This window comes from Hibiscus syriacus, unplaced genomic scaffold, assembly GCF_006381635.1.
Source record: "Hibiscus syriacus cultivar Baekdansim isolate YM2019G1 unplaced genomic scaffold, ASM638163v2 tig00112079_pilon, whole genome shotgun sequence".
Lineage (NCBI taxonomy): Eukaryota > Viridiplantae > Streptophyta > Magnoliopsida > Malvales > Malvaceae > Hibiscus > Hibiscus syriacus.
Window position 1 is genome coordinate 268699 of NW_024063250.1, and position 16776 is coordinate 285474.

General features: G+C 33.4%; 3 protein-coding genes and 1 pseudogene across 4 annotated transcripts; all 4 read left to right on the forward strand.

The window, feature by feature from the left end:
* The first annotated feature begins 2631 nt into the window (after positions 1-2631).
* On the forward strand, positions 2632-5931 carry LOC120174405 (UDP-N-acetylglucosamine transporter ROCK1-like). Its single transcript, XM_039181268.1, has 7 exons — positions 2632-2952; positions 3816-3864; positions 3960-4186; positions 4571-4769; positions 4850-4993; positions 5210-5284; positions 5614-5931. Exons 1-7 carry the CDS (start codon positions 2825-2827, stop codon positions 5773-5775), a joined length of 984 nt encoding a protein of 327 aa, XP_039037199.1. The 5' UTR covers positions 2632-2824; the 3' UTR covers positions 5776-5931.
* Positions 5932-7150: 1219 nt separating this feature from the next.
* On the forward strand, positions 7151-9319 carry LOC120174404 (ras-related protein RABH1e). Of its 2 annotated transcripts, none has more exons than XM_039181266.1 (6): positions 7151-7403; positions 7840-7910; positions 8398-8501; positions 8624-8798; positions 8958-9048; positions 9171-9319. In XM_039181266.1, exons 1-6 carry the CDS (start codon positions 7287-7289, stop codon positions 9315-9317), a joined length of 705 nt encoding a protein of 234 aa, XP_039037197.1. In that variant the 5' UTR covers positions 7151-7286; the 3' UTR covers positions 9318-9319. The 2 variants fall into 2 exon arrangements, with proteins under 2 accessions (XP_039037197.1, XP_039037198.1); XM_039181267.1 differs by having other exon boundaries at positions 7153-7403; positions 8398-8486; positions 8687-8798.
* Positions 9320-10671: 1352 nt separating this feature from the next.
* Positions 10672-12745, forward strand: LOC120174395 (50S ribosomal protein L29, chloroplastic-like). The gene is made up of 2 exons (XM_039181258.1): positions 10672-11060; positions 12481-12745. Exons 1-2 carry the CDS (start codon positions 10725-10727, stop codon positions 12655-12657), a joined length of 513 nt encoding a protein of 170 aa, XP_039037189.1. The 5' UTR covers positions 10672-10724; the 3' UTR covers positions 12658-12745.
* A 2391-nt stretch (positions 12746-15136) lies between these two features.
* Positions 15137-15310, forward strand: LOC120174427 (annotated as a pseudogene).
* Positions 15311-16776: the final 1466 nt, after the last annotated feature.

Genomic DNA, 16776 nt, shown 5'->3' on the forward strand with positions numbered 1-16776 from the left:
TTGAAATGGTCACCTTTATAAAATAATAGATCTTTACAAAATTCGATATGTTTTCATTAATCAATAATTTAAATACCAATATAATTTACCTAAAATAAAAAATTAAACAATTTTGATGAATCATACAAATTATAGTAATTTGAGACATTATATGAATGCAACTTAGGACAATAAATTTATTATATGTGTAAGGTATTTAGTATATGTTTTGAAATTTAAAAAATAATAGAGAGTTCATCATGTTGATGTGTGTTATGGAATGTGAAATGAAAGCTTGGTATTGAATAATGCCATAAACATAATATGTATATCATGTTAAGCCTTGTGCGAAATTTTATTTGAATGGATAGTACAATGAAAGAACTATAAAAATATCATTATATCCCGAAAATGAATATAAGTGTACTTTGTGTGATCAAATGAGAGTTTGGAGGAATATTATTAAGATTTAATATAAAAAATAAGTGTTTAAATTTTGCATCGAAAAACGTTTTAATGCTTATAACAAAAAAATGTTTTAATCTCTAAAGATTTTTTCGTTAAAATTAAGTGCCTAACGTTTACATCGGAGCAATTTCAAGTGCCTAATGTTTACATCGGAGCACTTTCAAGTGCCTAGACTGTAACGGCCGTTAAATTTGACCGTTAAGTGACACGTATTAAGCCCTAGTAATTTTGGGAATTTATTTTAAAAAATTTAAAAAATAAAATAATTTTGTATTAAAATAAGCAAATCACCCCGCATTCACATAATCGCCCCCTTCTTCTTTTTCTCCCCCTTCTCCCTTTCCACTCTCTCCCTTCCATGGTCGTCGTCCGGTCAGTCGTGACTATTACTGCCACTGTCTTTAGTCCCGACGTTGACTTCCGATCAAACCCTCATTGGCCTTTCGCTGTAAGCTACCATTGTTTTCCATGGAGAAGTGTTTGAAGGTTCGTCGGATTTTAAGGCACCATCGTTGTTTTTCGTCGATTCTGGCAATCTCGACATCCATAAGCCACACTCTCACTACCATTCGAACCACCGTGTAGTTCCGCTCAAAACCCATCCTCGTCCTCGCTCTGTCGGTGATCCTTTGACGCTCCATGGTTGGTAACAAGTTGAAATGAAATTTTTTAGTTTTTTAGAGTTATTTTATAATTTCATTAATTTTTGGGGTTCTTTTGTAAATAAATTAAGTTTTTTTATTAAAACTAATATTTTTAGTATTAAAAAGTTAAAAAATATAACAGGCACCTAAAAGTTTAATTGAAAAAAGTTAGATACCAATTTTTAATGAATATTTTTTTAAACACCAAATCATTTTTCGAGGTAAGTTTAGTAACTTATTTTTGTATCAAGGGTATGGATGTATAGATAATAAAAGAAAGTGTATAACTATGAAGTATTAAAAATATATAAGCAAAAAGTATTAATAGTAAATTTCACTGAAATAAAATCAAATTAATTCTTAATGTGAAGAATAAATGATAATGACCAAAAATAATAATTGGTTAGAAAGACAATATGTATATTCAAGTGATAATCTGTAATGTTATTTTATGAAGTTTATTGTGTTTTATGTCTTATATGATTGTTTTGTGTATTGATTATATTAATACACTCTTTCAAGATTTATTTTATTTGTTATTTTGTTTGCATGATTTTATGTTAAAAAATCGATTATAAATTGCATTATAAATATCACCTATCAGTCTTCAATAAAAATTGATGCACATACCCTGAACTTTTAGAAAATGTAATATATGGATGTCCCTTTTTCTCATATGTATGGGGTAAGGGGGAGGTAAGATAGTAAGTTACCACCAACACCAGGTTGAGAGCAGCTTCCGTAAGAGACTTTCGAATTATGAAATGCCCTCCGTGGGACTCGATCTCACGACCTCAAAGTTAAGAATCTTGTGCTCTACCAACTGAGCTAGATGGTCATTTCTTTTAGAAAATGTAACATATATTTAATATCTTAAAGATATTTTTGATATATGTATATACTATGTTATATTAAAGATACATGTGCTATGTTGATGGTATGCCAAAGTATACTATGATTGTATATGATTATATAAAATTATAATAATATGATATAAATTAATATTATTATGGGTAAATATGTGAAGAAATGCACGAAGTAATATGTTTGGATAAATAGAATTTGTATGTGTATTATTGCATTGATAAATGTCAAATGAAGGTTTTCATGTTATTGAAAAGAGTAATGCAATGATCATGTTACAAGGGAAGTATGTTATAAGATGTCTATTAATTGTATATCATATGAGATCAGATTATTTCACTTTTGTTACTGTTTTTTTTTGTCTCTCCTGATATTGTTTCGTATATAATTGATTAAATATAATTTATTAAAATATCATTAAATTGTTGATGATGAGAGAGAAAAATAATAAAATTATCACATTAGTATCGTCGAACATGTGATTAAAACAAAAATATAATATAATATCATGTATGGTTTTGAAAAAAATAATAGTTAAGTGATCAAAATTAAATGTAGGAATAAATTAGTGATTAAAATATATGGTTTATCCTTTTTTATGGTATCGGATTGTCTACTTAGTGTTTGAGCCATCATTGACTATTATTACCCTTGACCAGGTCTAAAACTAGAGAAGGCGAAAGAAACGTCCTTGGCTTAACGAAGATACGAAGACAAATGGCAAAAGTAACCGCGATTTCTCGTCTCGAGGGTAAAAAGAATCCAGTTTGAATCAACCTCCGGCAAAATCATCGTATTGTCCAGGCCAGGAACGGCGTTGGTAGTGTAACAACAAATCCAACACAGACTATTCGCGACGGTCGCCAGCAATGGCGGCTAAACCCCCCAAAATTTCGGCTCTGAACCCTGGTAAACTGAGTCCACGAGTTTGGTTTTACTCCTCTTTGCTAGCTCTTCAATACGGAGCCCTGCCGATTATCTCCAAACGCTTCACCAGGTCAATAATCTCCCTCCAAATGTTTTGATCTCTTAATTCTAGTTATTTACTTTCGATTTCGCTTCTAATTGATAACCTGTTGGATTCGGTTTTATTTTTGAGTGATCATTTCTTTGGAGTATGGTGGGAAAGTAGCGTGTCATGCGTATTTTTATTGGCATCAATTGCTCAAATGTATTCATGGTTGCTTATCTTTTATCTTGATGTGATCTTCGCGAATAAAGTTTAACAATGATGTGCAGGTTGAAATATATAAATAGGGCTATAAAACATTCTATTTATATGGTGATAGTTTTACCAAAGTAACTCCTAAATTAAAGCTACATACATAAAGAATAAAATCTATGAATTAGACACAAAAATCACCGAGATTCTGAAATCATTAATTACTAAGATCATGTAGAGAATAAGAGAGAATCAGTATTAGTGAACTCTAGATCATGAAAATGTCCAGGAAGATGTGTTCTACCGAAAATGCCTGCAGTCTGATCAGCTGAAGAAACAAAGATAAGATGCTGTGTTCCATGAAACAAGATGTTTCGCAATGTGTATGAAACATCTAAATCCTATAATATCCAACTCAAGTACCTCAAAATTATTATCAGTAGAGAGTCTATATTCAGGTTCAGTGCTTGATCTAGCAATGACAGTCTTGCTTTGCCAGGAAATAAGAGAACTTCTTAAGGATAACTATTACCTTTGATGTGTCAAAGGATACGCAGAACAACAGCAAAATGTGTAGTATGAGGAGCTTCCATTTATTGACTATCGACATGAATTGCATAAAAGATGTAAATTGTGTGAAAAATAAGATAAGTCCAAGTTAATATCTTATTATAATTGATACTTTTTTTCTTCTACAGACTAGAAGTAATTGTAACCTCATTAGTCTTGACATGTGAGGTAGCCAAGGTAATATTCCGAATGATTTTTCCTTTATTTCTAGCTCCTTTAGCATTTAAAAATATGAACTTCTAAGATCATTTGCTTTTGAACATGTTTACTAGGTTGTGTGCTCTCTTATTCTCATGGCAAAAGATGGCAGCTTAAAGAAACTGACAAAGGAATGGACTTTGATGGGTTCACTTACAACATCTGGTCTTCCTGCAGCAATTTATGCACTTCAAAATAGCTTGTTGCAGATATCTTACAGGAATCTGGATTCCCTTGCTTTCTCAATGCTGAACCAGACAAAAATCATTTTCACTGCCTTATTTACATATATCATACTGAGGTATCTTTCCCAATATGTCCTTTATCATTTTCTCCTTTGATTGTTCTCCATCGAAAGGAAATGCCTAGATTAGAGAATTTTGTACTGATCAAGTGGTTCCTATTATTGCTAGAAACTAGGTTTATGTTTAAATATTTTGCTCAGAATTCACCAATATGTCTATCTGCTTTGGAATTTTGGGATTTCCAAATGACTTAATTATTAATTATAACTTGTTTCTTGAATTTGATAGATCTTATAATTGTTTTTTTCCTTTCAAAATGCATCTTTTAATCAAAACCATCATGACAAAGACATATAGCATTTATTGACATGTACAAAATAGTAATGATATTTTGGGATATATGCGAGCTTATTTGGCCCAATTTTTGGTTAACTATGTAGTAATAGGTTGTCAATTCAACAAATTGGGGCTCTGTTTTTGTTGATCATCGCAGCTGTTCTTCTAAGCATTGGTGAAGGCTCTAGCAAAGGCAGCAGCAGTGGTGACCCCGAGCAAATTCTATTTTATGGAATTGTCCCCGTATTAGTTGCTTCTGCGCTCTCTGGTCTGGCTTCTGCATTATGCCAATGGGCTTCTCAGGTGAGAAATCAACTATTTTTCTGCTTTAACTGAAGGCTTCCCTATTTTCTTTCCGTTCCTTAAGGTTTTCTTTATTTCAGGTCAAAAAGCACTCGCCATACTTGATGACCATAGAAATGTCTATTGTTGGAAGCTTGTGCTTACTGGGTAGTACCTATAAGTCCCCCGATGGAGATGCTATCAGACGCCATGGGTTCTTTTATGGTTGGACTCCACTAACTTTGGTAATACTATTTTATTTGAAAATTTCTCTGAAGAATGTTAGGGATGTTTTTGACATATAATTAAGCTGGAAAAGGATAGAGTAAGGCTAGGTAGGGAATTTAGACTGTTTCTCTGTATTGGATGCCGTAACTTTATGTTGGCAATAGTTTCATGTGTTAACTGCTATGGTACATGCATTCTAAAGTTTAAACACAATTGCCTTTTTCTTTTTTCAGATTCCAGTTGTAGCCAATGCTCTTTGTGGTATTCTTGTTGGCCTTGTCACCAGCCTTGCTGGTGGTGTGAGAAAGGTAACCCCAACTACATAAAGTAATGGGGAGTATTGAAGCCTAGAGTAATTTTTAAAACTAAAAAAGATGCAGGTCAACATGGGGGCTCTGAATTCCGTATAATTGTAGATCATCAAGAAAAAAGAATATCAAGTTTAAAGTCATTGACCTTCCTTCTTAATTAGTAATTTTACCAGTCCATGTAAAGAACACAGATCTCTTCAATGGAGCATTAAAGCTAAAGATCACCCTTACTTTAATCCATATATATTTGTTGTCTGAAGTTATTGTTTGTACCACATTATCTTCTTAAGGACACACGTCAACAAAATTTTCTCAAATGCATGCAGGGGTTTGTCTTGGTTTCGGCACTTCTAGTAACAGCCATGCTGCAGTTTCTTTTTGAAGGAAAACCACCATCTGTTTATTGTCTTGTGGCTCTTCCGCTAGTCATCAGCAGCATTTCGATATACCAGAAATATCCATACCAAGTCAAAAAGAAAGAAGCCTAACAACCGGCAGGTAGATAAGGGGATTTCTCAGAGTTGCCTCAATTATTCAAGTTTCAATTTGTTTTCCCAGCATGATATGTTTTAGGATTTATTTATACTCGGTGGCTAATAGTATAGGCAAGGAAGAAGGCATATTATAGGTATACTTGCTTTCATGGACATTTGAATTGATTCTGACTGAAACTGGGAAGAGAAAGAACAAGGCTATGTTGTGTGGAGGGGAGTCCAAAATTGCATGAATTATGAAGTGAATAATGATGATGCATGTAATTGAGAAGTTGTTCATCATGGCTTGAATGACTGAATTGAACAAAGCAGTAAAAAATAAATAATATCATTTGTAACTTGAGATATGATTTGATATCTGTAAATTCTACTATATCATTTATAAGTTACATACCTAATATATCAACCATTACTTTACTACTTTGAGACACGTCGGTTTTTGATATGTCAAAGCATAGTCACATACAAGTAGTTCTACATTTACTTAGGATTAAAGAGAGCATATTTCAAACATCTCAAGAGAATTAAATACATAAAAATATTTTAGATTAATTCACCTTGAACTCAACCCAATGTGTTAATCTCAATCAAACACACACACACACACACACACACATATCTACTTAGGTGTCAACCTCCTCTGATAGCCAAGATGTACCATCTCCTCTTCGGACTTTATACAATATAAGAATCCTAACATGAGATAACTGCTTAGGGTGATTCCATGGACAATATACTTATTTATATTACCTTCTAAAAGTCTAATCATAAGTTGTCTTTTGCATTACAAATCAATCCTTATAATGTAATTCATTATTAGTTAAATCTTAAATCATTTGATAATCAATGAGTCAATATTTTCTTTCACTATTATTTTATATGTAATTCCACCATTTAAAACATAATGTGCACAATAAATAGATAAATAAAATAAATTTATTAAATTAACTAGTTTAGATTAATATAATAATTAAGTGAAATAATCATTACATTATAGACACAAAAATTCTAATAAACTATAATTAAAGACATTTAATTGATTGTAATTTTTTAAATGATGACTCATAATTAAAAACGAGGAATCAATTTTTTTTATACAATTAGAATGACTAAAAAGAAATTTTAGCCTAACTATAATTATAATTGTTCTGTATCTAAACCATTTTATAAAAATAACATTGTGGTGGTGCTACCGTGCTAGGGGTAAAATTGGAAAGACGAAACCGGTTCAAAGATTTTGACTTAGCCGTCCTGCTCGTCAAGGTTGGCTGTTTCTCCTGCTCTTTATATATATATATATATATATATATAAAGGGAATTAAACTCGATTCTGAAAGCTTTCCTTCCTTTTCTTCTCCTTTAATTTTTTTTCTCAAAAAAGGAAATCCATTTCCATCAATCATAATTATAAAAATAAGAACAACAATTTAGACATCATTTGTCTTCCATATTCAGATCTGAATCTCTGTCGTTTAGAATAAAAAACTAGAGAATAGATTGCAAAAATGGCGACGGTGTCCCCTCTGGCCAAATACAAATTGGTGTTCTTAGGCGATCAATCCGCTGGCAAAACCAGTATCATCACCCGTTTCATGTACGATAAATTCGACACCACTTACCAGGTACACTTTTCCATTCTTTATTTTTAACACTTCGTTGATTCTTACGGATTCAAACCAGATTTGACCGTTTCTCAAGTTCCTCTGATTCGTACATTGTTTGAATTTGATTTAGTTGACGTGTTCGAGGTAGACATTGATCCCTAGCATTAATCACGGTTTTAATATCATTATTTGATTGTGTTGTTGGATCTCCAACGAAATTATTTTAGTTTAGAAATGCTTGTTTCAATTGTACAAGGAATTATTATCAATTTGGTTTAACATCTTGAAACAGATTTCTCCTATTTTTTAGCCCATCATAATTGTTACGAACTCTTTGAATTTTGAATATCGTTACTCTAGATCATAGAATATGTGACTTGACTGTTTATTTTCCTTGATTATTGCTTTTTTAAGAATAATTTGCTCATGAGTTTTTGATATAAATCAATTGCAGGCTACTATAGGAATTGACTTTTTGTCAAAAACAATGTATCTCGAAGATAGAACGGTTCGATTGCAGCTTTGGTACTTCAGTTTCTTCCTCCTCTCTCTCTCTCTAACAATGTAATCTTGGATAACTCTGTTCAACGCCATATACAACTGTCTAACGGTTTCCATAAATGTTGAATGAATTTAAGCACGATTCTTGTGAACTGAAGGACGTTGTTTTGATTGTTTATATAGATTTTAGACTACAAATTTGTTCCAGAAAGCATTTGCTTTTTTTTGCAAGGCAGATGTAATCTGTTGTCAGCCGGTAAAAAGCAACATTTCTTGTCGAATCTCCCAGCATTTCCTCTTTTATGCATGCAATTAGGAAATGTGACAACTTTATGCTTGGTCGAACTTGAAATTTGTTATAGCAATTTAGTCTGCCATATTCAGTTTCTGATGACCAGTTTGAAGAGTATATTACCGCATGCTAATCTAATTTATTGGCTTATAAAGTTCATATGCTCTTCAAATTTTCAATTGTCCCATCTTCAATTGAGTTTTATCTATAATTTCACAGGGATACTGCTGGCCAGGAGAGATTCAGGAGTCTTATTCCAAGTTATATTAGAGATTCTTCTGTTGCAGTAATTGTCTATGACGTAGCTAGTGAGTATAAGCTAACCCCAGTACCTTTTTTTTTCCTTTTCTTATTTTTGATTTCATTAGATGACAGGATAATGGAAAGATTCCATAATTTAATGTATGATACCTCTGGTAAACTACTCTCCCATGATAGCCACTGGCATTAAATTGGAGTACGTTAACCTTAATTATTGTACATTCCTCACTCGGATATGTCCTTGCAGATAGGCAATCATTTTTGAACACTTCTAAGTGGGTTGAGGTGGTACGCACGGAACGGGGAAGCGATGTCATTATTGTCCTTGTTGGGAACAAAACTGATCTTGTTGATAAAAGGTCAGTGTTGAGTTGGAAAGCTCAACTTTTAGATCTGTTTTCCATGTCACTGGAAGATGATCATATTTGCTTTGTTTGGTACTTTTAGAGGGTTTAACACAAAAGCTTTTGAGTAATTCTTTATGCTGTTTCCATTTACACCGTTTGGCGATTAAACAGGCAGGTTTCTATAGAGGAAGGAGATAACAAGGCTCGTGAATTCGGAATTATGTTCCTTGAAACCAGTGCAAAAGCAGGATTCAACATCAAGGTGGAAAACCAAACCAAACAAAACTATTGGATAGTCGTACATATACACGTACAAATACCCGTAAATATATATGCATACATGTTTGTTAACTTGCCAGTTTTATCATGAATGTGAAATGGCAGCCTCTATTCCGCAAGATTGCTGCAGCTTTACCAGGGATGGAAACGCTTTCTTCGACAAAACAGGAAGACATGGTTGATGTGAACTTGAAGTCAAGCGGCAATTCATCCCAGAATACGGAGCAGCAAGGAGGGGGTTGTGCATGTTAAACTGAAAATGTGTCAACTAAACAAGAAAGGAAGCATTCAAGCATTTTACTCAACCTTCAAAATACACAAGCCAACTTAGCAAACACGGCAAAGGTTTGTCCTTCATTTTGTTCTTCCTATTAAGTAGAGTTCTAACTAGTATTTTGTTTTGTCTCGGAAAATACCTTATAGGATATTCATTCATTGGGATTGGGTTCTTTAATGTTCATATTGTTTTTATACAGATAATTTGTTTTTTATATTATCTTTCTGCAGATTATATTCTATATAAATGACATTGAAAATGAAAGCATTGTTCTGAAGAAATTGATTTCCCCCCTCTTTTTCACTAAAAATATGAATTTAAGATATTTATTGCTTTATTTTTAAAATTCGAGCTTGGTTCAAAATAAAAATCAATCTGATTGGACTTACCGAATTAGGATTTGTTTGTTTAAATAAAAAAAATGAATTTAATTGTTATGCTACAATCATTTATACCATAACTTAAGATTTTCTAATTTTTAGAAAATAAATAATGAATACATAGACACAACTACCTAAACTTAAGATCTTTCCTAGAGAACAATAACAACAAGAGTTACATTCTCTATTCTATTATTTTTATTTCTCCATACAACAACAAGAAGTCTAATGACTTGGTTGAGAATTTGCTGACGCTAGAAGAAAAGCTTTTTCTTTCCTGATTCGTCCATCCATTGCAATTTTATCATATCCGTCACAACACTGTTGCATAAAAAATCAAGTTTTTATGGTTCAACTTTTTTCCAAATAAAATATCATATTGTATTAATAATTAAAATGAGGGTAAAAAATTAAGAATAATGGTCACAAATTAAAATAAAATAACACACATGTATGTAAATAAAGGTAACAATAAAAAAGAAAACACATGTAATTTTCCGGTTAAGAATAAAAATCAAGCTATTTAATATTGCTTTAAAATCACCATTTAAAAATTCGACTGTTAGATTAAAATTATTGATTTGCTAATAAAACAAGTCACTCAAAATGGTCTCGAATCATAAGTCGATCAATTATCTGACAATCATCCTTGGGTGAAACAAATAAAGCCATTTGTTATAAATATGTTTATAATTATTGAAGATGTACACATATCATGCGTGTGGAATCTGACAGTTAAGTAATATTTTGTTATAAATAGTCAAATAGATACAGATTATACTTATTTTATAATTTTTTAAACTTTATGGTGAAAACATAAATATATTCAAATGTTAATGACCATTGTTTAGTTTACCCATTTTTTCATTTTGAAAAAAAAGGAGGATAAAAAAAGCACATCTATAATCTATATTCCGAGTGCTAAAACCCGAGAAAGAAGCGAGCTTACACTTGCAGGGGGAAAAAAGCCACGATTTCAAAACTGAATTCAAAGAAGCATATATGTTGAGCGTCTCAATTGCTTCACCAGCAACCTTAACTGTCCCTCCAAAACCCAAACCTTCAATCCCGAAAACCTCCTTCACCGGCGTCAGGATCCAGCACACATGTCCCCAACGGTTGCCTTCTCTGACGACATCGTTTCGAAGACCACCGCCTTCGTCTTCGGTGGTAATGATGGCTAAGCGAGATGAAGAAATGAAGGAAATAAGAGCTAAAACGACCGAGAAAATCAACGATGAAGTGGTTGAGTTGAAAGGAGAGTTTTTTATGCTTCGTCTTCAGAAATCGGTTCGTAATGAGTTCAAGTCCAGCGAATTTCGGCGTATGCGCAAGAGGGTATCCTCCCTACACACATTTTATTGTTTTAAATGATTTTCTCTTAACAGTTTAATTGAAGTTCAAATGGGATTTCAGAATCTGGGTATTACTTTAGTTATATTTTAAGTCTTAAGATATGGAGAATCAAATGAAGGGATATTTCGATTCACAAATCTCACAATTTTTAATATAGATTGGGCTGCTGAACTTTACTGAGAATCAAATGATTTTCTAGGTATGCATGTAAGTGCATGTGTATTGATTCATCACCTTTTTTTTGGCTACTACATTTGGTTGCCTATAAAGCTTTTCAAGTTTTATTAAGTAGGTTGAGAAATCAACTGCTTCTGTGTCTTTTTCCTCTCAAATTTTGGGTGGTTTTCTTTTGCCTGTGTTGTTTAGGAAACCAATGTTCTTATTGCCAAATGGCACCGATCCTCTTATGAAGTTTAAAAGGAAAGTTGTATGATTTAGGGCTTGGAAGGAGAGAGGGTGTTAAAACATTTTATCTAAATGGAGGAAATATTCAATTATTCATGGAAAATCATGCCTTGTTCGAAAGCTTGGAGGGGGGATTGTTGGCTTTGGTAGGCTGTTTTTCACGTATTTGTTGCCTTTAGTTGGTTACATGTTCTGTAATTATTGTTTTTCTTTTGTCAAACCAGAATTATTCATTGTCTATAGAGTAAGAGGATGGCTAAAGAGGACATAGATGGAAGCATATAGGACAGCGGTGTTTATGGAATGCTGGACAGTGTTGGAAACATGATATGTATTTCTTTAAGGACTGTGAGAAAATCTGGTTGTTGTTCTTGACAATGGCACGCCAAGATTTTGTGGTTTTATTTGTATTATAGTTCATTACTTCATTTAGCCGTTATCTTTGCCAGTTATTTTTTATTATGCCATTTCTTTATGTACCTGGGCTTTGGGATCAGACTTTTCAGGGCCGAAGATAATAAGTCTAAATATTGAGTGAAAGCAGAGATTAGCTAATGTTATGACAGTTCACTGATCAAATATCAAGATCACTGTTTGGAAAATTAGGAGCACTATTTGGACTTAATGTTAGAGGCCTTTGCCATTATCTTTTATTGGTTTACTCAATGACGAGCAATGCTTTGCCATTATCTCTGTTCCTTTAACATGTTATTGGCATTGCTTGATTTCTTAGATGATTGTAGTTTTGTTTCACCATCCAAAGAAAGTAGAAAAGTTTCTGCTGCGAAGATTTCTAGCTGAGAAAAGGACCCAGAAAAAGCAGCTAGTTTGGCTGGCTTTTACACTGCCTTTTTGTGCATGCTCCAGGCACAAAATTAAAGCCTGACCTTTAGTTATGCGTTATTGGTCTCTTTTGTGAAGATAATGGTACTTTTACGACTTATTTAAACTTCGAGTACGATATTGTAATAACAAAGAACGTGTTGTATCTTTATAGATTGCTTGCATGCTTACTGTTAAGCGAGAACGAGAGGTGGAGGAGGGTATCAACAAGCGATTGTCGAGAAAGCTGGATAGGCAATGGAAGAAAAGCATTGTTGTGAAGCCACCCGCATCTTTGATCAAGTTGAGAGAGCAAGAGGCAGCAGAAGAAGCTGAGAAATCCGCTGCTTGAATGAACCACTCTTAGATGCTTTGACATTTTCATGGCTTGCAGTTCTATTTTAGACCCATTTTGTAGGAGCATTTATTTTATGCAATGTACGAAGAAAAGGCTTTTAAGAAATTAAAACTGGTTTTATCTATGAATTAGAAAACAAGTAAGCATTGCCTTTCATTAGAATTGTAGGATTAAATTTCGTTGACAAATATAAAAAATTGGTGAATGATTGTTTAAAGTTCAGCCCTAATTAGGGGTGATAATTGAGTTGAACAACTCGTAAGCAGTTCGAGTTGATTTAATTTGACTCAACTCGAATTTGAACTCGACTTGAGACTTTAATAAATAGAATCAAGCAAGGACTTTAACTCAATAAGTTCACGAACAACTCATTATTATTTTTAATAATTTTTAAGACATTTGATTGTCTTGTTTTTTTAGGATTGATTATGTGTAGTTAAAATTTTCAAGAATAGTTGTAATATGTTAGTTTGGTGTGTTTGTGGATTGTTGTTTTGGTTGTAATATGTTAATTCGGTGTATTTGTGGATAGTTACTTTAGAGTTTAGGCTTCGGAATTGCTTCACACATTATTTTGATCATGTTATTTGTTAATTTTGTTAAATTATGTTTATATTAAGCTCTGTCTAATATTATTAGATTTTACTTATATTTTAAAAATAAAACAAATTTTGACGAGCTTAATGAAGAACGAGCAAGGCCGGTCCAATGAATTTTAATGCCCTGGACGAGATAATAATTTTATGCCCCTATATTTGTACCGTATAATAGACAAAACATAAATAATTTTTTTAAAACAAAAATGTAATAGAAATTATAGTCAAACAATATCAACATTAATACAAACCAAAACCAAAAAGATGAATATCCACCTAAGAGAAAAATCATATAGACAAATATTATTGATTGGGATCACAAAGAACATAGGAAGTCGGTCTTATAATTTTTCTATCATACGACTCCGTGGAGTACGATTTAACTCTTACGTAATGGTTGATTTTAGGTTTGTTTGTTTTACTATAAACGAATTTCTCAAAATTTATTATAAAAATTATTTCTTTAATTTCTCAAAATTTATTTCAGCAAAACAAACGAATTTTTATTGTGTTATATAAATTACAACTTCATCGCTTGGTTAGCTTAGTTATGCAGGCCTATATTAGTGGCTCAGTTAGGGTCACTTTGAATCACCGCCAAAATCTCGATAAAATTGGGCCAACGTCGTAAGGCGGGTTAATTACCTAGCTTAACACGGCATCGAATTTTTTATTTTAAAAATTACGGTATTTACTATAGTGATTTGTAACTCATTATAGTTATGAGACGAGTTTTAATAAAATATATTTTTTATTGAAACTTGTCATTTTAAAGACACAAAATCTAATAAAAATTATATTTTATTAAAATTTATCACTTTGATGTGACGAGTTTAAATAAAAAAAATATTATTTGGATAAACTCGTCATGTGAGTGTGACGAGTTTGTCGTGCACTGTAACATTTGATATAGATCCCAAAATAAATTTGGAAATGATCTAATGAACTAATTTTTTTAGCCGCATCACCTAATGGGAAAAAAAACCTTTCTTTGATCATTGTAAGCTCAATCTATGGTCACTGGTTCAATGACCTCAAGTTTACTAAAATGACTCGTTCGAATGATATTGAGTGAATCCTAAGGTTAATTTAATCTTTATTAAATTTATGAGCCTGAATCTTCTACATATAAGGAAAAGTTACCTATAGAAGCGGATCTTCCAGTGAACCTTTTACATATAATAGAAAACTAATGCTCTACTCAAACATGCTGTCCTGGGCTAAGGCCTATCTGGCACATGTATTGGGACGGGCATGAGAATGAGTCGAGTCGAGCAACGTTTTTTTTAATGAACACGAGTTGAGTAAAATTTTATCGAGCTTATCAACTCGAGTCAAGCACAAGTCAAACAATTTTTAAGTCGAATCGAGCATTGCTTAGCTCATGATCAACTCGCCCGATCCCTACCCGATCACGCGGGACATCATAACTGAAAAGGGTAGACAATTGTTGGGGACTCCGTTGTAGCTGCTGTAGTGATTGTCTTTATATTACTGACTTGTCTCCGAGCGCAAGTTTAAGTATTTCATGAAAGAAGTGAGGCAGGTTTTCTCAACCATGGGTTTTCAAATGTTGAGGAGCCACAAACTTGGTTGAGTTTTTCAAACGATGATTTGCTCGCTTCAAAATCTAGTTCATTGTGTGGAGTGTGGACAGCAAGAATTTGTTGTTGGCAGCGGCAGCCATGGAACTCTTCGTAATGGTCATCTGTTGCTTGTAGGACTGGTTTAAAATAAGAAAGAATTTGCTAAACAAGTTAAAAAAGATAGGATCTGTAAGGCATCCTAACTTTGTTCTTAGGTTCAAGGGAACTAGAGGAAGAGAAGGGTCCAGGAGCTGGACTTAATAAATAAGAGGCAATTAGCGACCTTGAAACATACTTACCTGGATGGGGTCAATGGGTGATCAACAAGGCCCATGGCCTAGGTTAGCGACCTCCATTGCACTCGGGAGGGGTGGTCGCCTAAGGTCTCCCCAAAGGGGGAGAGCCTAAGTCATATAATTATGCTCCCTAATTAAGCATCGGGTCTTGCGTTCGCGCTGCCCCCTTCCAATCTTTGTTCGAAAGTTAAATGTGCACAGTAAATAATTATGCTCCCTAATTAAGCATCGGTAAGTTCAACCTTAATGTTTGGATTCTGCTTTCTAATTGATACCTGGGTTGTCATAGATTTAGCCGTCCTTGAAACCATCACCTCTGTTCAGAAAAGCTTGGAGGACAATTCTTTTGGAAGCTCATCGGAGAAGGCATTGTGTAATTATGAGTCTATACCCTTTGCAACTGCCAAGTATGCCAATCTGATTCTGGTATGACCACTCATTAGCTCGACCAGAATGGACTTCATCATGGAGGAGTATTCATTTTCCTCATTCCTTTCCTTGGTCAATAACGAACAACCTCTTAAAAGATCCATTCTTGTAACATTGGAAGACCTTCTTCATTTACATTATGGTTTGCCAGTGCGACTACGAAAGCCTGTGATGCGATGGCTACGACTTTATCTTTGTTCCACGAGACCACGTACCTGGAAAAATCTGTTCTAGTGTTCTTTCCAAATGCTCGACAGTTTGATGAAAGAAGTGTTCTATTATGACGTGGGTAGATAAATGAGTGACTACTGTCCACACGCTCAATCGAGGGTTATTGCTCCTTTTTGTTCAAGATTTGATTGACCCAGCTCTCGCTAATGGAACCTTGAATCTTCTTAGACCAATTTCCGACTTCCAAAGAGGATGAAGTTTTTGAAAAGAGGTATGATAGATTGACAAGTATTGCAGGGAGGATGATGACAATGATCGGAGGCTTGGCAACTCAAGCTTGTGGGCTTAATTCTATTCTATGTTGCTAAGGTGGTGAGATCCCATCCCAGGGCTGTTTCATTGTTCTTGGCCTTTTGTTTAATCGCTTGCATAGCATTCCATCTTGTTCCTTGCCGCTTATTTGCACTTGGATTTGGCTTTTTCCGCGATGAGATATCCTCCATTTCGAATCACCATTCCTTCATTGCCCCCAAAACTTCTTCAAAAGATTGCCTGCAAGAACATATAGTATGATATGAGAAGGAAAGATGCTGCAGCCTGCGGATAAGAGAGGAGTGTTTAGGATATCGGAATTCGAACTTGAACCTTCTTGATGTTCAAAGAAAGCCATGCAAATTCTTCACTTTTACAGTTTTTTCTGTATACTTGGGAGGTCAATCCTGAACAGGTTGCACCATTCAAAACTTTATTTGTTAAGTTTTTGATTACTTGGGAAGATGACTCTTTTTTGGGCGAGATTTGATGAAAGTCTGTTTCTATTTTCTCTCATACGTTTTCAGTAATCATAAAAAAATTTAAATATGCAGAAGTTATTAAATTATAAAATGTTCAGTTTTCAAATTTTCAATAAAAATCATAAATCTATAAAAAATATTATTTAAGAACTTAAAATTTTGCCTCTTTCTTGTTTTAGCTTGATTAATATTTTAAGTTCATTTTTTTAAATTATTAAAACGTTAAATATTTAATAAGAGA